At 41.1% G+C, this 23891-nt stretch overlaps 2 protein-coding genes and 1 long non-coding RNA gene across 3 annotated transcripts in view; all 3 read right to left on the bottom strand.

Moving 5' to 3' along the window:
• The window catches only part of LOC118215092, an 800072-nt gene that overhangs the window by 120959 nt on the left and 655222 nt on the right, over positions 1 to 23891 (bottom strand). The window lies entirely within an intron of this gene.
• LOC118215523 (NLR family CARD domain-containing protein 3-like) lies at positions 5278 to 20639 on the bottom strand. Its single transcript, XM_035396414.1, has 6 exons — positions 20603 to 20639; positions 19405 to 19415; positions 15996 to 17836; positions 12416 to 12589; positions 11535 to 11708; positions 5278 to 5610 (listed from the first exon to the last, which is right to left on the bottom strand). The coding sequence occupies exons 1-6, from the start codon at positions 20637 to 20639 to the stop codon at positions 5433 to 5435; spliced, it is 2415 nt and encodes an 804-aa protein (XP_035252305.1). The 3' UTR covers positions 5278 to 5432.
• Positions 21534 to 23196, bottom strand: LOC118215134. The gene is made up of 3 exons (XR_004762773.1): positions 23020 to 23196; positions 22668 to 22737; positions 21534 to 21557 (listed from the first exon to the last, which is right to left on the bottom strand). It is a non-coding gene; the product is annotated as an uncharacterized LOC118215134 (long non-coding RNA).

Here is a 23891-nt window from a genome sequence, read left to right as displayed (position 1 = left end):
AAGGGTCAGCAGGCAGGGAGTGGGGGAGCCCCGATACTTGCAGGGAGAGCAGGGCAGCAGTGCAGTACTGTATGACAGGGGAACATCTGCACATTGTGTTTATACATTAAAATACAGGAATAAGCAGTGAGCAGGCTGTACGGACCCAGCAGCGGTCTATATTGTGATTAAAACTCAGACAGCAGTGTATTTACATGCACACGTAACATGTTGCAGACAAAGATCACTCCATTTCAATATTGGAAGTAAAACTCCAGGAAGCACAACCGACATCCATCCATCATCCATCGATTATCTATACCCGCTTATCCTGGGCAGGGTCGCGAGGGGTGCTGGAGCCTATCCCAGTGTGCATTGGGCCAGACAGGCTGCCAATCTATTGCAGGACACACACACCATGCACTCACACACTCATACCTATGGGCACTTTACTGTCTTCTATTAGCCTACCTGCATGTCTTTGGACTGTGGGAGGAAACCAGAGTACCCGGAGGAAACCCACGTGGACACGGGGAGAACATACAAAATAAAGGCCATTCTCCACACAGAAAGGCCCAGGCCGGATGTGGCAGGGCTCGGTTTGCGGGAGGAATTCAGGGCAATTAGAGGACCACGCCTGCTGGTTAATCAGTCCAGGATTTAAAGTGTGCTTCTTTCCACAGTAGGCATCTGAGACCGGGATCCCCCACGATGGTGAGGGAGAGCACGTACAGACCAGAGAAAAGGCTGAAAAGCGCTTGTATAATTTCATTTATTTTGTCTTTGTTATTTTAGTTTATTGTTTTTGCCCAGATCCCGTGAGGGTGACGGGCGAAGGTTTTTCGTTTGTGATTACGCTCTCTCTCGCTATCCCAATAAAACGTTAGAGATATCTGGAATTTCCAAATCTCCCTGTGTCCAGCTCCTCTGTCCCTATCAGGGTAGTCACGGTGTGTGACACCGGAGTTGAACCCAGAACCTTCTTGCTGTGAGGTGACAGTGCTACCAACTGCACCACCGTGCCACCCTCAGACAAGTACTTTCAGTCAATGCCCTTGTTAAAATGTTCAGCATTATTATTGAAAATTATTGAAAATGGCATTTATAAATTTAATTCTTTGATAGGTCAATCGACAGTAACCTGGTGGAGTCAAGTGACAAGCCAAAACAAATTCTGTATCAGGTGAGAAGACTAAATAATTTTATTAAATAAGGAGTCAATTAAAATAGTGAGTTGAAATGATACACTCTTGAAATTCTGATTTGAGATTACCAGAAAAGAGAGAGAGAGACTGAAGAGCCAGACCTTATATAAATGAGCTAAAATGCACAACCTAAAGGGGGGGGGGGGGGGGGCAGGCTTATTTATGACAAGGACTGGCCTATCTAAAAGCTGACAGTGTACTTATTACATTAAAGTGACCTTATGTTGTTGAAAGCAGGGCTAAATAGTCATGACAGAAATATAATAGGTAGTATAAGAGGTAATTCCGTCCAGCTATTGTATACCTATAAAAAGCATGGAAGTTTACTTCTTCTTCTAACATAGACATAAAGATTGTTCAAACAATGATTTCAATTGAATGCCACAAATTACATTTAAACTTAAGATCAAACGGAACTGGATCTTTATTTGTTCTGTAGCTACGATGGGCCTCTGGCCTCGTAAATACCTTTGTCTTCTGGTTTGTTTTTTCCGAGACAGGAGGTGGGACCCATAGGTCGCCTGCCTAAATCAGGGTATCAGAGTGGCATGGCTGCACCCTCATGCAAGAGTGGCATGGCTGCACCCTCATGCAAAACAGGGAATTTTAGCTTATTTTTCCAGCAAATATGGATTGATGTCACATTTGAATATAGGGCTATACCTTATTTAAGGTAAAAAGCAAACAAACCAGAGCCACATGAACAACTGTAACAACGGTTAATATAATAAAAATAGTTAATCTAATAACTTTGTCCTTCATGTAATAACTTTGTCCTCTTTACTGTAATAAATGCTGGTTAACCTGTTTGACCTTTACCAGTCTGGCTTTTGATCCGAGTACTCAACAGAGACTGCCCTCCTGGCTGTGATGGAGGCACTTGCCACTGCCTGATCCTACTAAAACTGTCTGAAGCATTCGACACGGTTGACCACAAACTACTCATCTCCACCTTGGCTGAGATAGCCATTTCTGGAACTGCCCTGTCTTGGTTTGCTTCCTATCTTTCAGATAGGTCCTACCAGGTCACCTGGATGGGGTCTGTCTCTGCACCTCATCCCCTTTTCACAGGAGGCCCACAGGGATCTGTACTGGGGCCTCTGCTGTTCTCCATTTACACCAAATCTCTTGGTTCGGTCATTAATTTACATGGCTTCTCTTATCACTGCTATGCTGATGATACACAACTCTTCTCTTTCCCTCCCTCTTCCATTACGGTTAATGAGAGAATATCTTCCAACCTGGCTGACATCTCAACTTGGTTGGCCAGCCATCACCTGAAGCTCAGCCTCAAAAAGACTGAGCTGCTGTTCATCCATCACAAGACCTCCCTACTGCGGGAGCTTTAATCACTGCTGGCGGCACCACAGTGACTGCCTCTCACTCCGCAAAGAGCCTGGGGGTGGTCCTGGATGACCAGCAGGACCTCAAGGAGCACGTCAAGGCAACATCGTAGTCCTGCAGATTTCTCCTGTATAACATCAGAATGATTTGACTATACCTGACTGTGCACTCCACCTAGATACTTGTCCAGACTATGGTGACCTCCCGTCTTGATTACTGCAACTCCGTCCTTGCAAGCCCAGCAGTTTGCAAGGAGGGAGTGTAGCTTTGCATTTGAGAATGATTTTGCAAGTTTAGCACGTAAGCCTAAATTCTATATTCCATAATGCCGTTTGATATAAGGTTATATCAAATATTGTCTCTGCCTCTGCCCACTCAAAATGGACAGATTTATGATTAGAAAAAAGCAGAACGAGAAAAGTGATTCTTCATTAGCTGACGGTGATGGAGTTATAAACAGGCCCGAGGAGAAAGAGCAACGTGAGGAAAGAACGGGGGAAAATGCAGATCAGTTTGGCCGAGAAGCCCAAGACACCGATGCTGCACCAGCAAAGAAAAAGGTGCCTCACATCCCTGATTTTCTTGCAAGCAAGGGGAGGGCTGAGCCAAAGCTTGAGGAGCCACACTGGATATTACAGCTGACACTCCTCACTGACATCACATCCCAGCTGAATTCCCTTAACCTCCAACTCCAAGGAAAAGGGAAGCACCCAGGTAACATGCTAAGAGCAGTCACTGCTTTCCAGCACAAGATCACCACTCTCTTCATACCCGACAGAGAATTTCTTCACTTTCCCAATCTAAGAGCCTGCACAACTGATAACCCTGATCTACTGCAACATTTTGACTATGATGAATTTGTAGGCATATGGGAGGAAATAAAAAAATAATTTGAAAGGAGATTTCAAGATGTTGTGGGGTATAGGGAGCTTTTCAATTTCATTGAGAACCCTTGTCCAGACCTTGCTGTAATACAGAGTGAGATTCTTGAGCTGCAGGTCAACGATGTACTGAAAACTGAGCTCAGATCAGGCGTTGCTCATTTCTGGAGCATGGTCCCAGCCTCAGATTATCCACATTCAAAGCTCTGTGTGCAGAATGTAATGAGCTTTTTTGTGAGCACTTACTCATGTGGGGCAACATTTTCTATAATGAGCATTGTCAAAAGAAAAGATAGTACTTACAGATGTGCATCTTGATTGTTTGACTAGGATTGCAACCACTAACTACAAGTTTTGCATGGAGAAAGTCAAGGGACAGCTAAAATACATGAGAGCCTCAACATATTGATACAAATATAACAGAGAAAAAGATGTTTTTCATCTCTATTAGTAGGCCAATATATACATTTTTGTGAACTTTTTTTTATTTCATGTTGATAATGCTTATGTAAAATTGCATATGTACATACATACATAAGACGAGTTCCACTCCCAGCCTTACACACTCGCACACAAGTATTATATCTTTTAATAATGCAATGCTATTATGAATTGAGAATAAAAAGAGATGTAAGGATGGAAAGCATGGTACTGTATTTTTTAAAACATACACAAAGATGGTAAATATCTTGAGAGTGATGATAAAAATAAAAAAAAATCTGAGTTATATCTGCAATCTCTGTGGCTCTTTGAGTAATGGTCTTACTCATAAGTGGCTCTCCTAAGAAAATTAGTGAGTACCACTGAACTACGGCATCAACTAGAATTACCCTGCATCGCCATCTAGTGGCTGTATGAGAACACCACAACTGATTATTGCCACTAACTTTTACTGCTGGTAGACACTAGATATTTTAAAACGTGGTGTCTTCTGAAAATTCCACACATTGCACCTATTTTGTGTGTGTCCTTGCCCTATAATCCATCCATTCATTTTATTCATGCACACTTTTGCGAATATAACAGGCTAATTATTGCGTTGCATTTAATTATTATTGTAACAATGATGATAATAATGATAATAAAAGCCTGATATATTAAGTCATGTTTTTCTTTTAAAACCCTTTATCAACATGTTTGGTAAACCTTGTGGAGTAATATAAACTGCACACAAAATTTACTAAGTCTAAGGGGCATTTGAAAGAATTAGAATACTTATCAAAGAAATACTCCTGTAAATGATGTCATCCTTTAGATGATAGTGGCTACAGCCAGAACATTGATCTCTGAATAAGGCTATTCCACACAACATGTCTGCTTACAAAGGTATAATATCCAGACTATTACTTGGGACTGGAACCACAGAAGAGTGACTAAACTAAACAATGTAACACTGTATCTAAACAGCAGCTCACATGTTGTTCAGATGGACACTCTCCCACCAAGATGTACACACATACCCTATCGACCAATAGTTAATGCCTGGCTTTACCAGCAGAATAAAATACCATTTTATTCACAATCCTTTCAGAAACACCACAATCCTGCAGCACACACAGGTGTGTGATGAAGGAGTAAAACTCACCTTCATCAAAAGGTCAAGGTGTGAAAGAGAGTGGGGTAAATGTATGGATTTCATTAGAGTTCATAGCAGGTAGTGAATAATGGAGATGGATGTAGACTGCAATGTGTGACAGACCTGAAACATTTTACTATGCAGGAGGTCAATCTTTTACCATGTCAATCAGACATTCAGCATCCAGTCATCACCTGTGACCTGATACTACAGAATCCACTGAAACCTTACATTCTGCTCAGGAACCACAAACCTGGCAATCCTCATAAGGTTTTATCCTGCTTCCATATGCTTGTTGTGATAGAGGAGTAAGGTATATATGGGCAAAGAAAGAATGCTGGTGGACAGAGGAGTAAACTGAGAGAGAAAGAGCTTTTTAATATTTCACTGAATAGAACCATAATCACAAATTCTATTTAGCTAAGATCACACAGTACACAGCACTACTCACCCCATTCTCTGTAGTTTACAGTTTGGACTCCTCAATCCAGCACAGAGCAGCTCCACTCCTGAATCTCCCAGGTTATTGTAGCTGAGGTCCAGATCTCTCAGGGGTGAGTTTGATGACTGGAGAGCTGAGGCCACAACATTACAGCACTTCTCTGTGAGTTTACAGTTGTTCAGTCTGCAAAGAAGAGTTAATATATTATAGTATTATTATATTAGGTATACATGAAGCATGTATCTAATATGGGAAATGTGCCAATGATAGTGTTCAATAATGAGGAGTGAAATTGAGGATTTTAAGGTTGATGATTCTCTGAGGAAGATGTCTGTGCTACACTCTCCAACTGCAGTATTTTGGACCTGAAAATTAAACATCATGCTGGACTGAACTCTGACTGTTCTACAGATGTAATTATGACCCAAATGTCCCCTTTTCTTATACTGTAAGTTCTCTGAATTGGGGCAAAGGGCTCATCCACCTTTTCTATAATCTGTTCTCTGGGCTTAACCCTCCCATCCCAGAAGTGCAGCTGCCATCTTTCAAAGTGGACAGTGAATTAACTTGCAAAGCTGTTGAATGCTTGGCACAGCTACCACCAAAAGGAAAGATGCAAAATAATAATGCACATCTTCCAGAGAGGACAGTGAGTTTGTTTCTTTAGTTTTGGTTTTCTGTGACAAACTACCCACAGCATTGCAATCTAAAATACAGTTAATAGTAGATTCACTTTAGAAGCAGAAAGACAAGGAAGTGATCTGTTCACATATAACCAGCTGTTTGTCCGGTCTTCTGGTATTACATATGACAGGTAGAGAAATAAGGTATTCCAACGGTCTGTGGGAACACCTGTTAATGATACCTTTGAGTTTATTTTGTTGAGATTGTGATATATTTGATGGCAGTGCCCAATGAGACACCATTCAGCCTGTTCTGGGCTCTAGGAAACTTCAGAATCCCTGTACAGGTGAGGCTTTAGCCTGAGACAAGCCTCAGAATTAACTCAAGAACAGGCGCTGGGGTTAGAGGCTAATTTAACAGTTCCCTGAGAAGACCTCACTCTGGCACCCATTATATCCTACGATTCCTCTACCTTCCTATTTGCACTCTATCTACAGGCACTATGCTGGAGATTTCTGGGTCAGCCTATAAGAGAATAAAGCAGAGAGCAGGGTGGTACTACTGGCCTTTAAAGATGGTACATTTACTGCCTGCCCTAGTCACCCAACATAGAAACACAAACATTTAATTCATAACCAAACATATCCCTCCCAATCCAAACTTAACATAATTTTAATTATGACATTGAAAAGAAGTGCTATCCTATCAAGTGGCTTAAAAGTAAAATATAAAAAGGGGTATAGATAAGTCTCTCCTTTGTTCTCTTCTAATCAGTAAGTAATTATGCATAGACCAGGAAGAGGGAACCCCCCTCTTTCAAACACATGGCAGGGATTCAAACAACATTTGTTCTTATAATTAAAACTTACAATTAAAAGCAAGGAATGTTTTTTCTTCACAAACAGTTTGGCAATTACAGCAATAACTTGAATTAATTCACCAAACTGAGTTTGTGAAGAAAAGGCATGAAGTGCATTTACTAGACCAAGTCCAAGTTAAGGACAAATGTTGATTGAATACAGGCTTTAAAGTGCTGACTTGTTAAGCAGACATGAGCCTTTGGTCTTGTGTCTCAGCTTTGTCTTTCTTCTCAGCTGTGCGTCTTTGGCTTTGATCAGTTTTAATGTGGGAGAGACAAGCTGTGTTTTGGTTTTGTCTTTCATTCATTTCTTTCATGATTATATTTTACTTCATTTCCAGGACTGTCTAATATCGTTTTTGTTTATGTAGTTGAGCCTGTGTTATTAAATTAGATGTTTAATTGGGCCCTATTTTCTCAGTCAAGGCACAACTGTCAAACACTAGCAGCAATGCAAGGCGCTGGTGAATTTGGGTATTTCAGTAATTTCTTGACTCCAGGCACTAGCGCAACTGTGGCACAGTTATAAAAGAGGCTCAATAAGAATAAATGGTTCTGTAGGTGTAGTTGGGTTTGGTTTCCTTATTGCCAATCAAATCACCCCATTCATTTCCCTTTAGGAAACACAGCCAAATGCTAATGTCACCATGGCTGAAGAGCAAGCGTGTTGTGATCATCTCTACTGAAGGGAGGAGAGTTTTATCTAGCATAACTAGAAGTCTGTACAACACTAAATTCCTAGGCCTTGCAGCAGGGCCCCTCCGTCTCCAGGCACCAAACCTCCCAAGGACAAGAAGTTAAAAATATTGTATGTATGTATGTGTGTGTGTGTGTCTATGTATGTGTCTGGTTTTCTTTAACTCTGTCTCTTATGTAAGCTCTGGAGAGCTTGGCTTTCCTACTTATCCTCCCCCTGCCAACCTGCCAGGGAGGAACCGGCTATGACACTATGCTGCCCAGGACTCTGAAAGCAACCGATCGATAAAGACCAAACTATTATATGTGATATAAAGCTTGTTTATGTAACTGTGGTAGGGTGGGCGTGGTTTTGCGTTGGCTGCAGAGAGAGAGAGTGGGCGGGGCGGCTCTCGGAACTCTGCGCCACAGCTGTTGGGGATTATTAATCAGCACTGATGGTTAATTGTTTGATTAATGAACAATGTGCTGATTACCTCGACAGTGAGCCTGGACGCTTAAAAGCCGGTCTACGGAGACAGAAGCGAACGGACTGGAGACGGAGGAAGAGCTGACGGACGGTCAGCCGGGAATTGTGTGTGTGTGTGTGTGTGTGTGTGTGTGTGTGTGTGTGTGTGTGTGTGTGTGTGTGTGTGTGTGTGTGTGTGTGTGTGTGTGTGTGTGTGTGCACCGAACAGAAAGCCGCGTGGCGGCCGTAAAAATAAAAAGACGCATTCGCGTCCAAAAATAAACTCTCGTCTCTCTCATCTCTTACACGAGCGGTGGCACTCAGCTTGCTACAGTAAGACTGAAGACTAAGAGGTCACCGTGTGCTTATTCAGTATTCATGCTATATGACTAGACACGGCCAAATATTTACTTTGTTAAATCTTACAATACGCATATGTATTAATCATGTACCAATCAGAATCATGTATGTTATTGTTAACCACTTTTTGCTAATAGAAGCAGGGACTGGACTTATCCATCTTGTTGTTTGTGCCAATCAGATGTAGAATTATGTATGTTATTGTTAACCACTATTTGCTAATAAAAGCAGGGACCGGACTTATCCATCTTGTTATCTGTGCCAATCAGATGTAGAATTATGTATGTTATTGTTAAAACACTTTTTGCTTATGAAAGCAGGGAATGCCCCTGCTTTCTCCAGTTCAGGCTTATCCATCTTGTTGTGTGTAGGTTCCGGACTCTTTCTGCAGAAATAAATCCTATTTCTTACATGGATATATCTCGCCGTGCTGGTTATTCTACGGGGATAATTTTCTCTGCCCAACATTATGAACAATTACAACCATTATGAGGACCTCTACAAACCAATGAAGATGAAACTGAATAGTTTAGATTCATTATTTTGTTAATATTTAAACAAAAACAGTGTATTTTCTGTTCATATGCCAGTGCTAAGAGGTATAATAAATGGTTCTGTTCCCAAGAACAGTTCCACAGGGAGAATATTCCCAGACTGGCCAGGAGCAGGAGGCAGCTGGCAGAGACAGCCTCCAGTCGGCCTCTCCATCCTGCTGCTGCCACTACTGTTTCAGCTAGGCAGGCATCGCGCTTGTGCACCAGAGACATTACATTACATTACAGGCATTTAGCAGACGCTCTTATCCAGAGCGACGTACAACAATTAACCACAGACCATAAAACTAATAACCCTGGTGAAAGTGAAAAATATGACACAAGCAATTCCAGGTGTGCTAAGATCACACAGTACACAGCACTACTCACCCCAGTCTCTGTAGTTTACAGTTTGGACTCCTCAATCCAGCACAGAGCAGTTCCACTCCTGAATCTCCCAGGTTATTGTAGCTGAGGTCCAGATCTCTCAGGGGTGAGTTTGATGACTGGAGAGCTGAGGCCACAATATTACAGCACTTCCGTGTGAGTTCACAGTTGTTCAGTCTGCAAAGAAGAGTTAATATATTATAGTATTGCTATATTAGGTATACACAAAGCATGTATCTAATAGGGGAAATGTGCCAATGATAGTGTTCAGTAATGAGGAGTGAAATTGAGGATTTTAAGGTTGATGATGCTCTGAGGAAGATGTCTGTGCTACACTCTCCAACTGCAGTATTTTGAACAGCAAGCGTGTTGTGATCATCTCTACTGAAGGGAGGAGAGTTTTATCTAGCATAACTAGAAGTCTGTACAACACTAAATTCCCAGGCCTTGCAGTAGGGCCCCTCCGTCTCCAGGGACCAAACCTCCCAAGGACAACAAGAAGTTAGAAATATTGTCTGTATGTGTGTGTGTGTGTGTGTCTATATGTGTGTCTGGTTTTCTTTAACTCTGTCTCTATGTAAGCTCTGGAGAGCTTCTGTGCCAATCAGATGTAGAATTATGTATGTTATTGTTAAAACACGTTTTGCTTATGAAAGCAGGGACTGCCCCTGCTTTCTCCAGTTCAGGCTTATCCATCTTGTTGTGCGTAGGTTCCGGACTCTTTCTGCAGAAATAAATCCTATTTCTTACATGGATATACCTCGCCGTGCTGGTTATTCTACGGGGAGAATTTTCTCTGCCCAACATTATGAACAATTACAACCATTATGAGGACCTCTACAAACCAATGAAGATGAAACTGAATAGTTTAGATTCATTATTTTGTTAATATTTAAACAAAAACAGTGTATTTTATGTTCATATGCCAGTGCTAAGAGGCATAATAAATGGTTCTGTTCCCAAGAACAGTTCCGCAGGGAGAATATTCCCAGACTGGCCAGGAGCAGGAGGCAGCTGGCAGAGACAGCCTCCAGTCGGCCTCTCCATCCTGCTGCTGCCGCTACTGTTTCAGCTAGGCAGGCATCGCGCTTGTGCACCAGAGGACAGGAATGAACCATTTTGTCTGGATTTACTAGAGCTTTTTTGTTTGTTTGCTGTCAATTTTTGTTTCATATCACTATTTAAAATAAACAAAAAAATGATTTACTTCAACTAAGTGTCATTCATTTCAGACATGCACTTGACAAGATGAATGAACACTCACTAGTGAAACGGCTCCACAGCCAACCAGTCCCTGCTCTCTCGTACACTCTGTGCTCTGTAATATCTGTAGTGATTGTCACATGCGACTCTGCTTCTCTCCGTATGAAAGTCCTGTAATGTGTCCTCTGTGAGGTCTATGTCACATCCATGGCATATGGCTATGTAGTGTAGAACACAGCACACCACAAAGAATGCACTGACTTTCTGAGGGCTGTACAGTGATGTACCACCCAGTCCATCCAACATTCTAAAATGCATTTTCAACATTCCATAGGTCCACTCAATCATTGACCCAGCCCAGCCAAACACATGAATAAAAGCAAGTTTCCAGTGCATTCTGGGCTCATTGTAAACACTATCTGAGGGGTGTAAAGCCGGTCTCCCTCCTACCTCATTCAAGTAGCTTACACAATTAACTCCACTGCCCAAATAGCTGGCATTGGACTGCATAACTGAATACAGCTTTCCTTTAAAATAGTTCAACTGAAATAAACAAAATATTTCTTGTATTTCTTGTGTTATGTGTTTATGGACTCACATGTGTGGCACAGTTATAATGCCAAAAGAGCACGAGTTAAAACCTGGTATGGGTTGGTTTAACTGCAAACGCATTATTCAACACCAAACTAACACAGTGCCGAATGTTTCTATTGGCACATCCCCGATTGCACCAACAAACCCAAGTTGACACAACCAGATTAACATTACATTACATACACAATACTTTTGAGTAATTTGGCATTTTTGTACGTTGAAAACTTATTTTTTATGAGATTAACATTACATTACATTACAGGCATTTAGCAGATGCTCTTATCCACAGCAACGTACAACAATTAACCACACACCATAAAACTAATAACCCTGGTGAAAGTGAAAAATATGACACAAGCAATTCCAGGTGTGTTAAGATCACACAGTACACAGCACTACTCACCCCAGTCTCTGTAGTTTACAGTTTGGACTCATCAGTCCAGCACAGAGCAGTTCCACTCCTGAATCTCCCAGGTTATTGTAGCTGAGGTCCAGATCTCTCAGGGGTGAGTTTGATGACTGGAGAGCTGAGGCCACAATATTATAGCACTTCTGTGTGAGTTCACAGTTGTTCAGTCTGCAAAGAAGAGTTAATATATTATAGTATTACTATATTAGGTATACACAAAGCATGTATCTAATAGGGGAAATGTGCCAATGATAGTGTTCAGTAATGAGGAGTGAAATTGAGGATTTTAAGGTTGATGATGCTCTGAGGAAGATGTCTGTGCTACACTCTCCAACTGCAGTATTTTGAACAGCAAGCGTGTTGTGATCATCTCTACTGAAGGGAGGAGAGTTTTCTCTAGCATAACTAGAAGTCTGTACAAAACTATAATTGCAACCATTATGAGGACCTCTACAAACCAATGAAGATGAAACTGAATAGTTTAGATTCATTATTTTGTTAATATTTAAACAAAAACAGTGTATTTTCTGTTCATATGCCAGTGCTAAGAGGTATAATAAATGGTTCTGTTCCCAAGAACAGTTCCACAGGGAGAATATTCCCAGACTGGCCAGGAGCAGGAGGCAGCTGGCAGAGACAGCCTCCAGTCGGCCTCTCCATCCTGCTGCTGCCACTACTGTTTCAGCTAGGCAGGCATCGCGCTTGTGCACCAGAGACATTACATTACATTACAGGCATTTAGCAGACGCTCTTATCCAGAGCGACGTACAACAATTAACCACAGACCATAAAACTAATAACCCTGGTGAAAGTGAAAAATATGACACAAGCAATTCCAGGTGTGCTAAGATCACACAGTACACAGCACTACTCACCCCAGTCTCTGTAGTTTACAGTTTGGACTCCTCAATCCAGCACAGAGCAGTTCCACTCCTGAATCTCCCAGGTTATTGTAGCTGAGGTCCAGATCTCTCAGGGGTGAGTTTGATGACTGGAGAGCTGAGGCCACAATATTACAGCACTTCTGTGTGAGTTCACAGTTGTTCAGTCTGCAAAGAAGAGTTAATATATTATAGTATTACTATATTAGGTATACACAAAGCATGTATCTAATAGGGGAAATGTGCCAATGATAGTGTTCAGTAATGAGGAGTGAAATTGAGGATTTTAAGGTTGATGATGCTCTGAGGAAGATGTCTGTGCTACATTCTCCAACTGCAGTATTTTGAACAGCAAGCGTGTTGTGATCATCTCTACTGAAGGGAGGAGAGTTTTCTCTAGCATAACTAGAAGTCTGTACAACACTAAATTCCTAGGCCTTGCAGTAGGGCCCCTCCGTCTCCAGGCACCGAACCTCCCAAGGACAACAAGAAGTTAAAAATATTGTATGCATGTGTGTGTGTGTGTGTCTATATGTGTGTCTGGTTTTCTTTAACTCTGTCTCTTATGTAAGCTCTGGAGAGCTTGGCTTTCCTACTTATCCTCCCCCTGCCATCCTGCCAGGGAGGAACCGGCTATGACACCATGCTGCCCAGGACTCTGAAAGCAACCGATCGATAAAGACCAAACTATTATATCTGATATAAAGCTTGTTTATGTAACACTGAAGACTAAGAGGTCACCGTGTGCTTATTCAGTATTCATGCTATATGACTAGACACAGCCATTTACTTTGTTAAATCTTACAATATGCATATGTATTAACTATGTACCAATCAGAATTATGTATGTTATTGTTAACCACTTTTTGCTAATAGAAGCAGGGACCGGACTCATCCATCTTGTTGTTTGTGCCAATCAGATGTAGAATTATGTATGTTATTGTTAACCACTTTTTGCTAATAAAAGCAGGGACCGGACTTATCCATCTTGTTGTCTGTGCCAATCAGATGTAGAATTATGTATGTTATTGTTAAAACACTTTTTGCTTATGAAAGCAGGGACTGCCCCTGCTTTCTCCAGTTCAGGCTTATCCATCTTGTTGTGCGTAGGTTCCGGACTCTTTCTGCAGAAATAAATCCTATTTCTTACATGGATATATCTCGCCGTGCTGGTTATTCTACGGGGATAATTTTCTCTGCCCAACATTATGAACAATTACAACCATTATGAGGACCTCTACAAACCAATGAAGATGAAACTGAATAGTTTAGATTCATTATTTTGTTAATATTTGAACAAAAACAGTGTATTTTCTGTTCATATGCCAGTGCTAAGAGGTATAATAAATGGTTCTGTTCCCAAGAACAGTTCCACAGGGAGAATATTCCCAGACTGGCCAGGAGCAGGAGGCAGCTGGCAGAGACAGCCTCCAGTCGGCCTCTCCATCCTGCTGCTGCCGCTACTGTTTCAGCTAGGCAGGCATCGCGCTTGTGCACCAGAGGACAGCAATGAACCATTTTGTCTGGATTTACTAGAGCTTTTTTGTTTGTTTGCTGTCAATTTTTGTTTCATACCACTATTTAAAATAAACAAAAAAATTATTTACTTCAACTAAGTGTCATTCATTTCAGACATGCACTTGATAAGATGAATGAACACTCACTAGTGAAACGGCTCCACAGCCAACCAGTCCCTGCTCTCTCGTGCACTCTGTGCTCTGTAATATCTGTAGTGATTGTCACATACGACTCTGCTTCTCTCCGTATGAAAGTCCTGTAATGTGTCCTCTGTGAGGTCTATGTCACATCCATGGTGTATGGCTATGTAGTGTAGAACACAGCACACCACAAAGAATGCACTGACTTTCTGAGGGCTGTACAGTGATGTACCACCCAGTCCATCCAACATTCTAAAATGCATTTTCAACATTCCATAGGTCCACTCAATCATTGACCCAGCCCAGCCAAACACATGATTAAAAGCAAGTTTCCAGTGCGTTCCCTGTGGAGGTCAGAACAGCTGAGACTGTGAACAATTTCAAACGACGACTGAAGACCCACCTCTTCAGGCTGCACCTCTCCCCATCCCTCCCTTCCCCCCCCTGTAAATGACTAAACTTAGGGGTGTAACTAGGCAGCTGTTTAATAGGTGACTTAGTTGATGCGCCAGTCTTAACGACTACTTGTATTTTTATTTATTTTTATTTTTCAATAGATTGCGTTGTTGCCGTTCTTGTTGTTAGTGTTAATCAGTTTAACCACCAGGGTCCAAGTTGAACTATGCGGTTGTTCCCTGTACTTGGACCGGTACTTCTCTCTAGGGGTTTCGTCATACTTGTTCCTGGTTATGGATATACACTTTGTTGTACGTCGCTCTGGATAAGAGCGTCTGCCAAATGCCTGTAATGTAATGTAATGTAATGTTCCGGGCTCATTGTAAACACTATCTGAGGGGTGTAAAGCCGGTCTCCCACCTGTCTCATTCAAGTAGCTTACACAATTAACTCCACTGTCCAAATAGCTGGCATTGGACTGCATAACTGAATACAGCTTTCCTTTAAAATAGTTCAACTGAAATAAACAAAATATTTCTTGTATCTGTGTTATGTGTTTATGGACTCACATGTGTGGCACAGTTATAATTCCAAAATAGCACGAGTTAAAACCTGGTATGGATTGGTTTAACTGCAAACGCATTATTCAACACCAAACTAACACAGTGCCGAATGTTTCTATTGGCACATCCCCAATTGCACCAACAAACCCATGTTGACACAACCAGATTAACATTACATTACATTACAGGCAGACGCTCTTATCCAGAGTGACGTACAACAATTAACCACAGACCATAAAACTAATAACCCTGGTGAAAGTGAAAAATATGACACAAGCAATTCCAGGTATGTTTGTGCCTGTGCTGTCACCAAAATAGGGCACATTTTCTTAATTCCGTAACTTAATATAGCATCTCTTCATTTTACTTCACTCCATCCAATAAGGATGGAGTGTAGCACAGTGGGTAAGGAACTGTACTTGTAACCGAAAGGTCGCAGGTTCGATTCCCGGGTAGGACACTGCCGTTGTACCCTTGAGCAAGGTACTTAACCGAAATTGCTTCAGTATATATCCAGCTGTACAAATGGATACAATGTAAAAGTTGTGTAAGTCGCTCTGGGTAAGAGCGTCTGCTAAATGCCTGTAATGTAACGTAATCTGCTTGAATTGTATGTTCTGATAAAGGTTGATCTATCAGATTACTCCGATATCAATGAACTCCTTATTTATTTCACAATTGCTATCTTTGCAAATAATTAATAAATGTATTAAATTAGTAAATACTAATAGTAAATTCAATTAAATATATGATAAGTGATGAGGTTTTGCATTTGATGCTTCTTATGTTCTCGATATAAAACATCAAATGAGGGCACTAGTTAAAACATCTTGATTCGGAAATATTCTTTTTAAAACCAAATTTTCACTTGCCTTTATTGCACTTTATTCTTACTAGAAATTGAAAGTGGGAAAAGATGTGGTCAATCATCTACATTATTAATGACATAATACTCACTTGGCCTTCCTGCAGCTCCTGATTACTGGTAGCAGTCTCTGATGACCTGCTGCTGATGTGTTGTAGGTCTTCAAGTCAAACTCATCCAGGATCTCCTCTGACATCAGTAACACAAAGGCCAGAGCTGAACACTGGTCTGGTTCCAGCTTTTTATCAGAAAGTTTTCCTGATCTCAGGGAATTCTGGATTTCCTGCACTAGAGAGTTGTCATTCAGTTCACTGAGACAGTGGAACAGATTGATGATCCTCTCTGCTGAAGACTCTTCTCTGATCCTGTCCTTAATGTACTGGACTGTTTTCTCAATGCTCTCTGATCTGCTTCCTGTCTCTGTCAATATTCCTCCTAAGAGTGACTGAATGGACTCCAGAGAGAGGCCAAGAAGGAATCGGAGGAAAAGGTCCAGGTGTCCATTCTTACTCTCTAAGGCCTGATCCACTGCACTCCTGTGTAACTCAGACAGCTGCACTCTGTCACTGTGAGGTTTTGATTCTTCTGCTCTGAGTACATTTCTGTTCTCATTTACACATGAATGAAACACAAACAAGGCAGCCAGATACTCCTGAATGCTCAGATGCACAAAGCAGTAGACCTTCTCCTGATACAACCCACACTCCTCTTTAAAGATCTCTGTGCACACCCCAGAGTACACTGAAGCTTCACTAACATCAATGCTACTCTCTCTCAGGTCCTCTTTATAGAATATCAGATTGCCCTTTCCCAGCTGTTGAAAAGCCAGCTTCCCCAGTTTCAGGATGATTTGTGTATCTGATGCTGACATCTTCTTTGGGTCTGTCTCATCAGTGCCATGATACTTCTGATTCTTCACATTAGTCTGAATGAGAAGGAAGTGTGTGTACATTTCAGTCAGCGTTTTGGGTAGGTCTCCACTCTCTGCTTTACCCAACATTGTCTCCAGAACAGTAGCAGAAATCCAGCAGAAGACTGGTATGTGGCACATTATGTAGAGACTCCTGGATGACTTTATGTGTGAGATAATACTGCTGGCCAGGTTCTGATCTCTGATTCTCTTCCTGAAGTACTCCTCCTTCTGTGGGTCATTGAACCCTCGTACCTCTGTCACCTGGTGGACACACTCAGGAGGGATCTGATTGGCTGCTGCTGGTCGGGAGGTGATCCAGAGGAGAGCAGTGGGAAGCAGATTCCCCTTAATGAGATTGGTCAGCAGCACATCCACTGATGATGCCTCTGTTATATCACAGCACTTCTTATTGCTTCGGAAATTTAGAGGAAGTCGACACTCATCCAGACCATCAAAGATAAATAAAACTTTGACTTCATCACCTTCAACACTTTTGATCTCTTTCAGCTGTGGAAAGTAGTGCTGCAGAAGTTGCATTAGACTGAATGCTCTTTCCTTCTTCAAATTCAGATCTCGGAAAGGAAGAGTGAAGATTAAATCAATGTCCTGATTGGCTTTTCCTTCTGCCCAGTCCAGAATGAACTTCTGCACAGAGACGGTTTTCCCAATGCCAGCGATGCCCTTTGTAAGCACAGTTCTGGGTTTCTTTTGTCCAGGTAAAGGCTTAAAGATGTCATTGCAGAGGATTGCAGTCTCCTGTGTGGTTTGTCTCTTGGATGCTGTCTCAATCTGTCTGACCTCGTGTTCATTATTGACCCCCCCACTTCCCCCCTCTGTGATGTAGAGCTCTGTATAGATATCATTCAAAAGGGTTTGGTTGCCCTGCTTTGCTAAACCTTCAAATATGCGTTCAAACTGCTTCTTCAGATGAGTTTTCAGTTCCTGCTGGGCTATTTTTTTGGATTCATCTGAAAAGAGGAAATATGATAAATAACTGTTTAAAATAAGATTAAAATTTCCCTTTCAATTAACAGATTTTAAGAAGAAACAATCAATAAAAATATTAATGCACTCAGTGTTCACAGTATTTTATACATACAGTATCATAGTGTTACATACTTCTATCAGTATGTTACACACCTCACACAGTAATACACGCCTTTATCACAGTGTGTAACACACCCCTCACACAGTATTACATACATTCCATCCTTGAAATTGAATTTCTTGCTGCACGAGCATCAGTGTCACTGTCACTCTCGCTATAATCGTTTTTGATTGAATGAACACAAATGGGTTTTTTTTTTCATTATGGTGAAAAGGAGAACGCACTTTTTCGATTCTGAGTTCACAACCTACTGCCAGTGTCTGATGATGTGTAGCTATCCCTCCAACAAGAGTGACTAGCTACACGGAAGAGGGAAGCTAATTTTTGGAATCATATTAAAGAAAACTGCTGTTATTTTCTGGCAAGTTAACAGTTTATATGTTGCTATTTGATTATAGCTGAAGCATTTCTGACATTGAACATGAAAAATGAACTGTAAAAATATGTTTTCTGAAAAATCGCCAAAACGGGATTGACCAGGGTCTTACACAGGTTTTATATTGCAGACTTAAAATATGACAAGAGAGTTAGGGATCGGATCCATAAAAATACTTGAATGGCGACTACGCAGACTACTATCCTAAAGTATGGTACCCGATACCAGGCCACTATTAGCTGGGGCTTTATTTTTCCCAAATAGCGTACGAATGATATCTCAAAACCACAGAGCTAAGCGCTCCTCTAAAGATGGCCAGTCACCCCGAAATACAAAGTACAATACGAAGTACAATTTCTCAATGCAGAATAATGGAAGCTGTCTCTGAGGAAAAAACATAGATAAAAAGTTACAATCTGCTGCCTCCTACTGTCAGAACCCCGCAAGTAGCCTATTTCCCTCTGGCTGGCAGAACCTCTGCTGTAAAGGCAAATGCATCAAATGAAACCCTAAATCACTGTATTGAAAATGCAGGTGCCAGACCAGGTAACATTAAACGTAGGTTAATAAGACATAGGAAAAATGATTTCATGAATCAAAACATTACATTACATTACATTATAGGCATTTAGCAGACGCTCTTATCCAGAGCGACGTACAACAAGTGCATAGGTTTCATGATGTAGAGGCGCAAAAGAAACACTAGAGTGAAGTAAGGATCGTAGTGCCAGAAGTGACCACATCGATCAGGAGTTACCCATTCTTACTCTTACAAACAGCATGAACCCCACCACCCCTACCTAAGGGACAGTGAAGTCAATTAAACTGAAAAAATGCTTTTATCATTAAAAAAATTAACTACTGTATTCAATGAACCCCTAATGAAATTTTTAAAAAACTACATAATGTTAGGCTAAAATGTTATGTTATTTTTTGTTTGTTAATATTTTTTCTTTCCTCTTTAGCTGTATGTTTGATTTGCATAAGCTTAGGTAGTGAAAAGAAAAACAAAAAGCTTCCAAGGGTGTAATATATCTTCAGCCATTATTCTTTATTCAAACTTCCACAGGTTTTATTTTGTAAAGACAAGCTCCTGCACATGACCTGGGGGCAGTCTGTATTGGGGAGACACAACATCCCTTGCTATACTGAAAGTTGCTTGAAACACTCGTTGGGGGGCAGGTCAGATATTTTAGAGTCACATGAGCCAGTGCTGGGTGTGTCATTAGCCAACAACCTGTAATTATTTAACTCTAGTAAGGCCTCGTTGTTTTACTGCGTACTACCGCTTACAAAACCGTACACTGCAAAACTATTTTCTTGAAGTAAAGTACACAACTGAATCAATTTTAACATTTGTATTTCTAACTTTTAGCGGTTTTGTTATATAGGCTAAGGGAAAATGTATCGAGGCATATTACAGGAACACTGAGAAAAGCGCTAAAATGTGCATGACAAAACGTAAAACAGAAAAAGTAGTTAAAGAAATACAAAGTGCAATATGCACCATCACTCTCCTCTTATCAATTCCTCAGAGAACGTGCAGCTTTGGTGGTTTGCTGGAACCGCACTTTAATGTTTTGTTGTATGTCTTCTGTTTTGTAATTTAGAAGTAGTGAGCCTGCATTCAATAAAGAATGTATGATTTCAACGCATTAATCTATTTGACTGCTTTGTAGTAAATTCAATTAGCTAATCTTAAAACCTAATATAGAGCTTGTTTTGACTTGTTGGTTGATTCCACCAGTTTTCTGTAGACTGACCTATCAATGAATTTGGCGAATTAACTGATAATTAATAAATAGGATAGGATAAAGGGGTCATCATAATCTTGGTTTGCACATCTGCAGGCGCACAAGTAGGACTTGAACACCCCGTTGCAGGGTCATGCTTTTGGAACAAGCTTCTTTACAGCGTGAGACACCCGGAAGTCCTTATAATCTAATACTTTTATACTGACTGCTGAGTTTGATTCCTGGATACAAACTCAGGGCAGTCTGTCTGATGGGACAGTAGTCTAGTTACTGGTTTTTGAGCAAAAGATTTAAACCCCCCTCAAGGACATTTAATCTTGTTTATTTACTTGTCCCCGTAATCACTGCTTGAGGCAATATTTTAATAAATGTAAATGCCTTTGTATACATGTTATTTGTGGCATTTTATATATGTAATATTGTCAATGTAAAACTATTATGAAAGTGCAGATGCTATAAATCATGGTCAGATTTGTTTGCTAAATTCATTTCAGCATTCTAATGGAGACACAGAACCAATGAGAGAAAACTCTTACTGAGCTGCTCACCTTTCTCCAGTGAGTCGGCAAGATCCTTCTGCTTCATGCTCCTCAGGATGTGGAGTGTGATCTTCAGATACCTCTCACTGCCACAGGTCTCCAGCATCTTCTCAACTATGTACAGGGCATTAGGATCCTCCTGCTCTCTCTCAGTGCATTCTGGGTAATCAGCAATTTGATGACTCTCCAATAATTTATTGATCTTCATAAACTTATCCAGTACAGAAGGATCTTCAGACAGAATTTTAAGGCATTCTGGGCAATCCTGACTCAGATGGCTCTGAAACCGTTTCAACTCATCCCTCTGAAGCTTCATCAAAGTGCTCAGGAGAGACTGAAATAAACACATGAAGAGGTGTGCTGTATCAGTGTGAAATAAACACATGAAGAGGTGTGCTGCATCACAATAATAAATGAGCACATGATAAATGAATAGGTCATAATACATGTGAACCATAACATTGACATTTTGTGATGTGACTTGTATGGTGTGGTGTGGGGATGGCTGGTTTAAGCAGCCACACCTGCCCTGGGTCAAGCTAATTAGACCTGGCCAATTGGATAATTGATTAAGAATTAGATAATTGGCCAGGCTAATTGGGCCCAGGAACAGGAGTGGCTGCACCTGTGCGTAGTGAGGTAATCACTGTGCACAGGTTAAATCTGCCATCCCCACTCACACGGGGAGCTTCGGTCATGACTGGGTTACATCTGCTCACTTTGGCTGTAACATCTTGCCAAACCCTCGTTAATAAAATCTGGACTGTTTGAACATCATCTCCCTGTGTCTCTGTGCTGGAGGGCCCCTTGGAAAGCCACTTCGGTGGCCTGTGGCAGGCCTGTTTGCCACATATGGTTACACATATATTTGCAGATTATCCTGGATTAAAACATGACTCCTTTATATTGGCCAACTCAGTCATACCTGCCGTTTTCTGGGGGAATCCCACTCCTGGAGGGGTGGCTGTTAGGGGACAATGGCTATCCGTTAAAGACACGGCTGAAGATAATATAATAGAGTGTGTGAATAGTCATTCAATTAAAAACTCACAAAAACATACACTGTAGCCCAATAGAGAGGACATATGGAATGCTGAAAACACACTTCAGATGTTAGCATAAGTCAGGTGGAACTTTACAATACAGTCCCCAGAAGGCCTGAATATTCTTTGTGGCGTGTTGTGTGTTGCATAACGTTGCCAAAGTCATGGATGCCTCAGACATAAATGAGGACACATTATAGGACTTTAGAAGGCGTGATGGTGAACTGTATGTGCTGATGCATATTAATGAACCGAGATACCCCAGCAGCACAGGCGAGGAGGAATCAGCTGGCAGAAGAGCTGCTTCATATATAAATGGCTCATTTGATGGAAACAATCCACAACATTGCTCAGTGAATACTGCATTTATTTCAACATTTTAAATGAACTTTTTATGATTTATTTTCAGATATGGTCTGCAGGATTCACTGTGCATGATGGTTGTTTTTTTAGATCTCCAAATTTTAATGGACTTGCACAGAACCAGGTCTTTTATAACAGAGGTAAATCTGTCTTTTCTAAGTCTTTTTAAATCCACCATTATATTAGCAATCCTCCAAGGTGCAAGTTCAGGTGGCTATTAGAGGGAATGGGAGATGATATGCTGATTGGTTTATCACATGCTTATGCCCAAGACACACCTACAAATTAAGACAGTAGGATCAGCCCATTGGAACCGTGTGCCTTACATTGCACTCAAATAATCCACTGTTAAACGAGTATAAGTGGGTTTGGACACAACCTAAATATACCTGTGCCACGTGCTTTAGACTAGGCGCTAAGATCATTGAAATAGAGCATTTTTTATTAAATTTTTTAAACGTTTAAGAAAAAAGCTGGTTTATTGTGTTCATATGATATTCCACTTTGGATGGTCATGAATAACATAAAAAAGATGCAATATGTTATTAATTTTAAGGGCAATGCACTTGTAAACATTACCCTTGCACTATATTATATAGACATTTTATATACTCAGATAAATTTACTGCACAAAGAAAACACATAACCCACTAAAAAAGATCTCATACCTTTTTTGCGGAAGATAATTTATCTGAACTCTTCTCTTCAAAAGAGCTGGACTTCAGTGACTGCTGGACCCTGTGAACAAAACATGGAGACAGAGCATCCAGTTAAACTCATCCTCTTACTGAAGCTCTAACTCAAAACACATGGAGACAGAGCTTCCAGTTAAACTCATCTACTTAATGTAGCTTTAACTCACAGCACATGGACACACATCTTACAGTTAAACTGATCCTCTTACTGCAGCTCTAACTCACAGCACATGGAGACAGAGCTTCCAGTTAAACTCATCCTCTTACTGCAGCTCTCACTCACAGTACATGGAGACAGAGCTTCCAGTTAAACTCATCCTTTTACAGTAGCTTTATCCAGAGTATCCCAGAAGAATCTGTTTTACAAAATTGTGTTCTGAACCATTTGCGCAGTTTCTCTCCTGTACACACATCAGAGTTAGAAATGAATGAGCGTTGCGCACAGAATGCGCAAAGCAAGTTCTGTCAGGAAACTCAAAAATCGCAGCTGACCAATCGGTTGGCTCCATTGACTGCATACTCGCGTGTTTCCACAATCATCCAATTGCATACATACAACACTCTTCTCTTACCCATCCAATCACAGGCACACATCACCAATGGAGCGCCTTTTTAAACCACCAATCAGACCTCTCAGTGCTGCTGCTTGCCTGCGCTGCTTTTGCCTGCTTCACTGCTGCTGCTCAGAATTGCGCTCACCCTCCACCACCCCAGCACCACCTACTGTTTGGATCTGCTTCTAGATACTGGGGTATTCAGGTATTCCTCCTGTTTAGTAGGGGAGATGTATAGTACTCCCTGTTAGATAGGGTACCTAAAGCAGATCCATTCACTGCCAAACCAAAAATATGTATTTCCATATCCATGTAAGTATTTTAATGTGTGTCGTCCTTAGCTGCATGAAATGTGGTTTAAGTTCGCTCCTTGTTGATTAATTCACATGAAATACGAAGCCACTCCTGTCTGAGCTGTGTTAACAGCTAGAATATAGGGACAGAGTGAGGAATGGAGGGAGGGGAAGTTTAGCTCTGATACTGCAGGAAATGGATCCAGGGTCATTTATTGCAGAAATTTAACAAGAAAAAACACCATCTAAACAGCTGTGAGCCAACATGGTATACCACACCTACCCCTGAACACACCATAATACACCCACCTAGACCGGAATGTGACATACACCCACCAATGTCGGAATGT

The sequence above is a fragment of the Anguilla anguilla genome, chromosome 16 (genome assembly GCF_013347855.1).
Source record: "Anguilla anguilla isolate fAngAng1 chromosome 16, fAngAng1.pri, whole genome shotgun sequence".
Taxonomy (NCBI): Eukaryota; Metazoa; Chordata; class Actinopteri; order Anguilliformes; family Anguillidae; genus Anguilla; species Anguilla anguilla.
The sequence above is the reverse complement of the archived record's forward strand: the minus strand, read 5'-3'. Positions and strand labels throughout refer to the sequence as shown.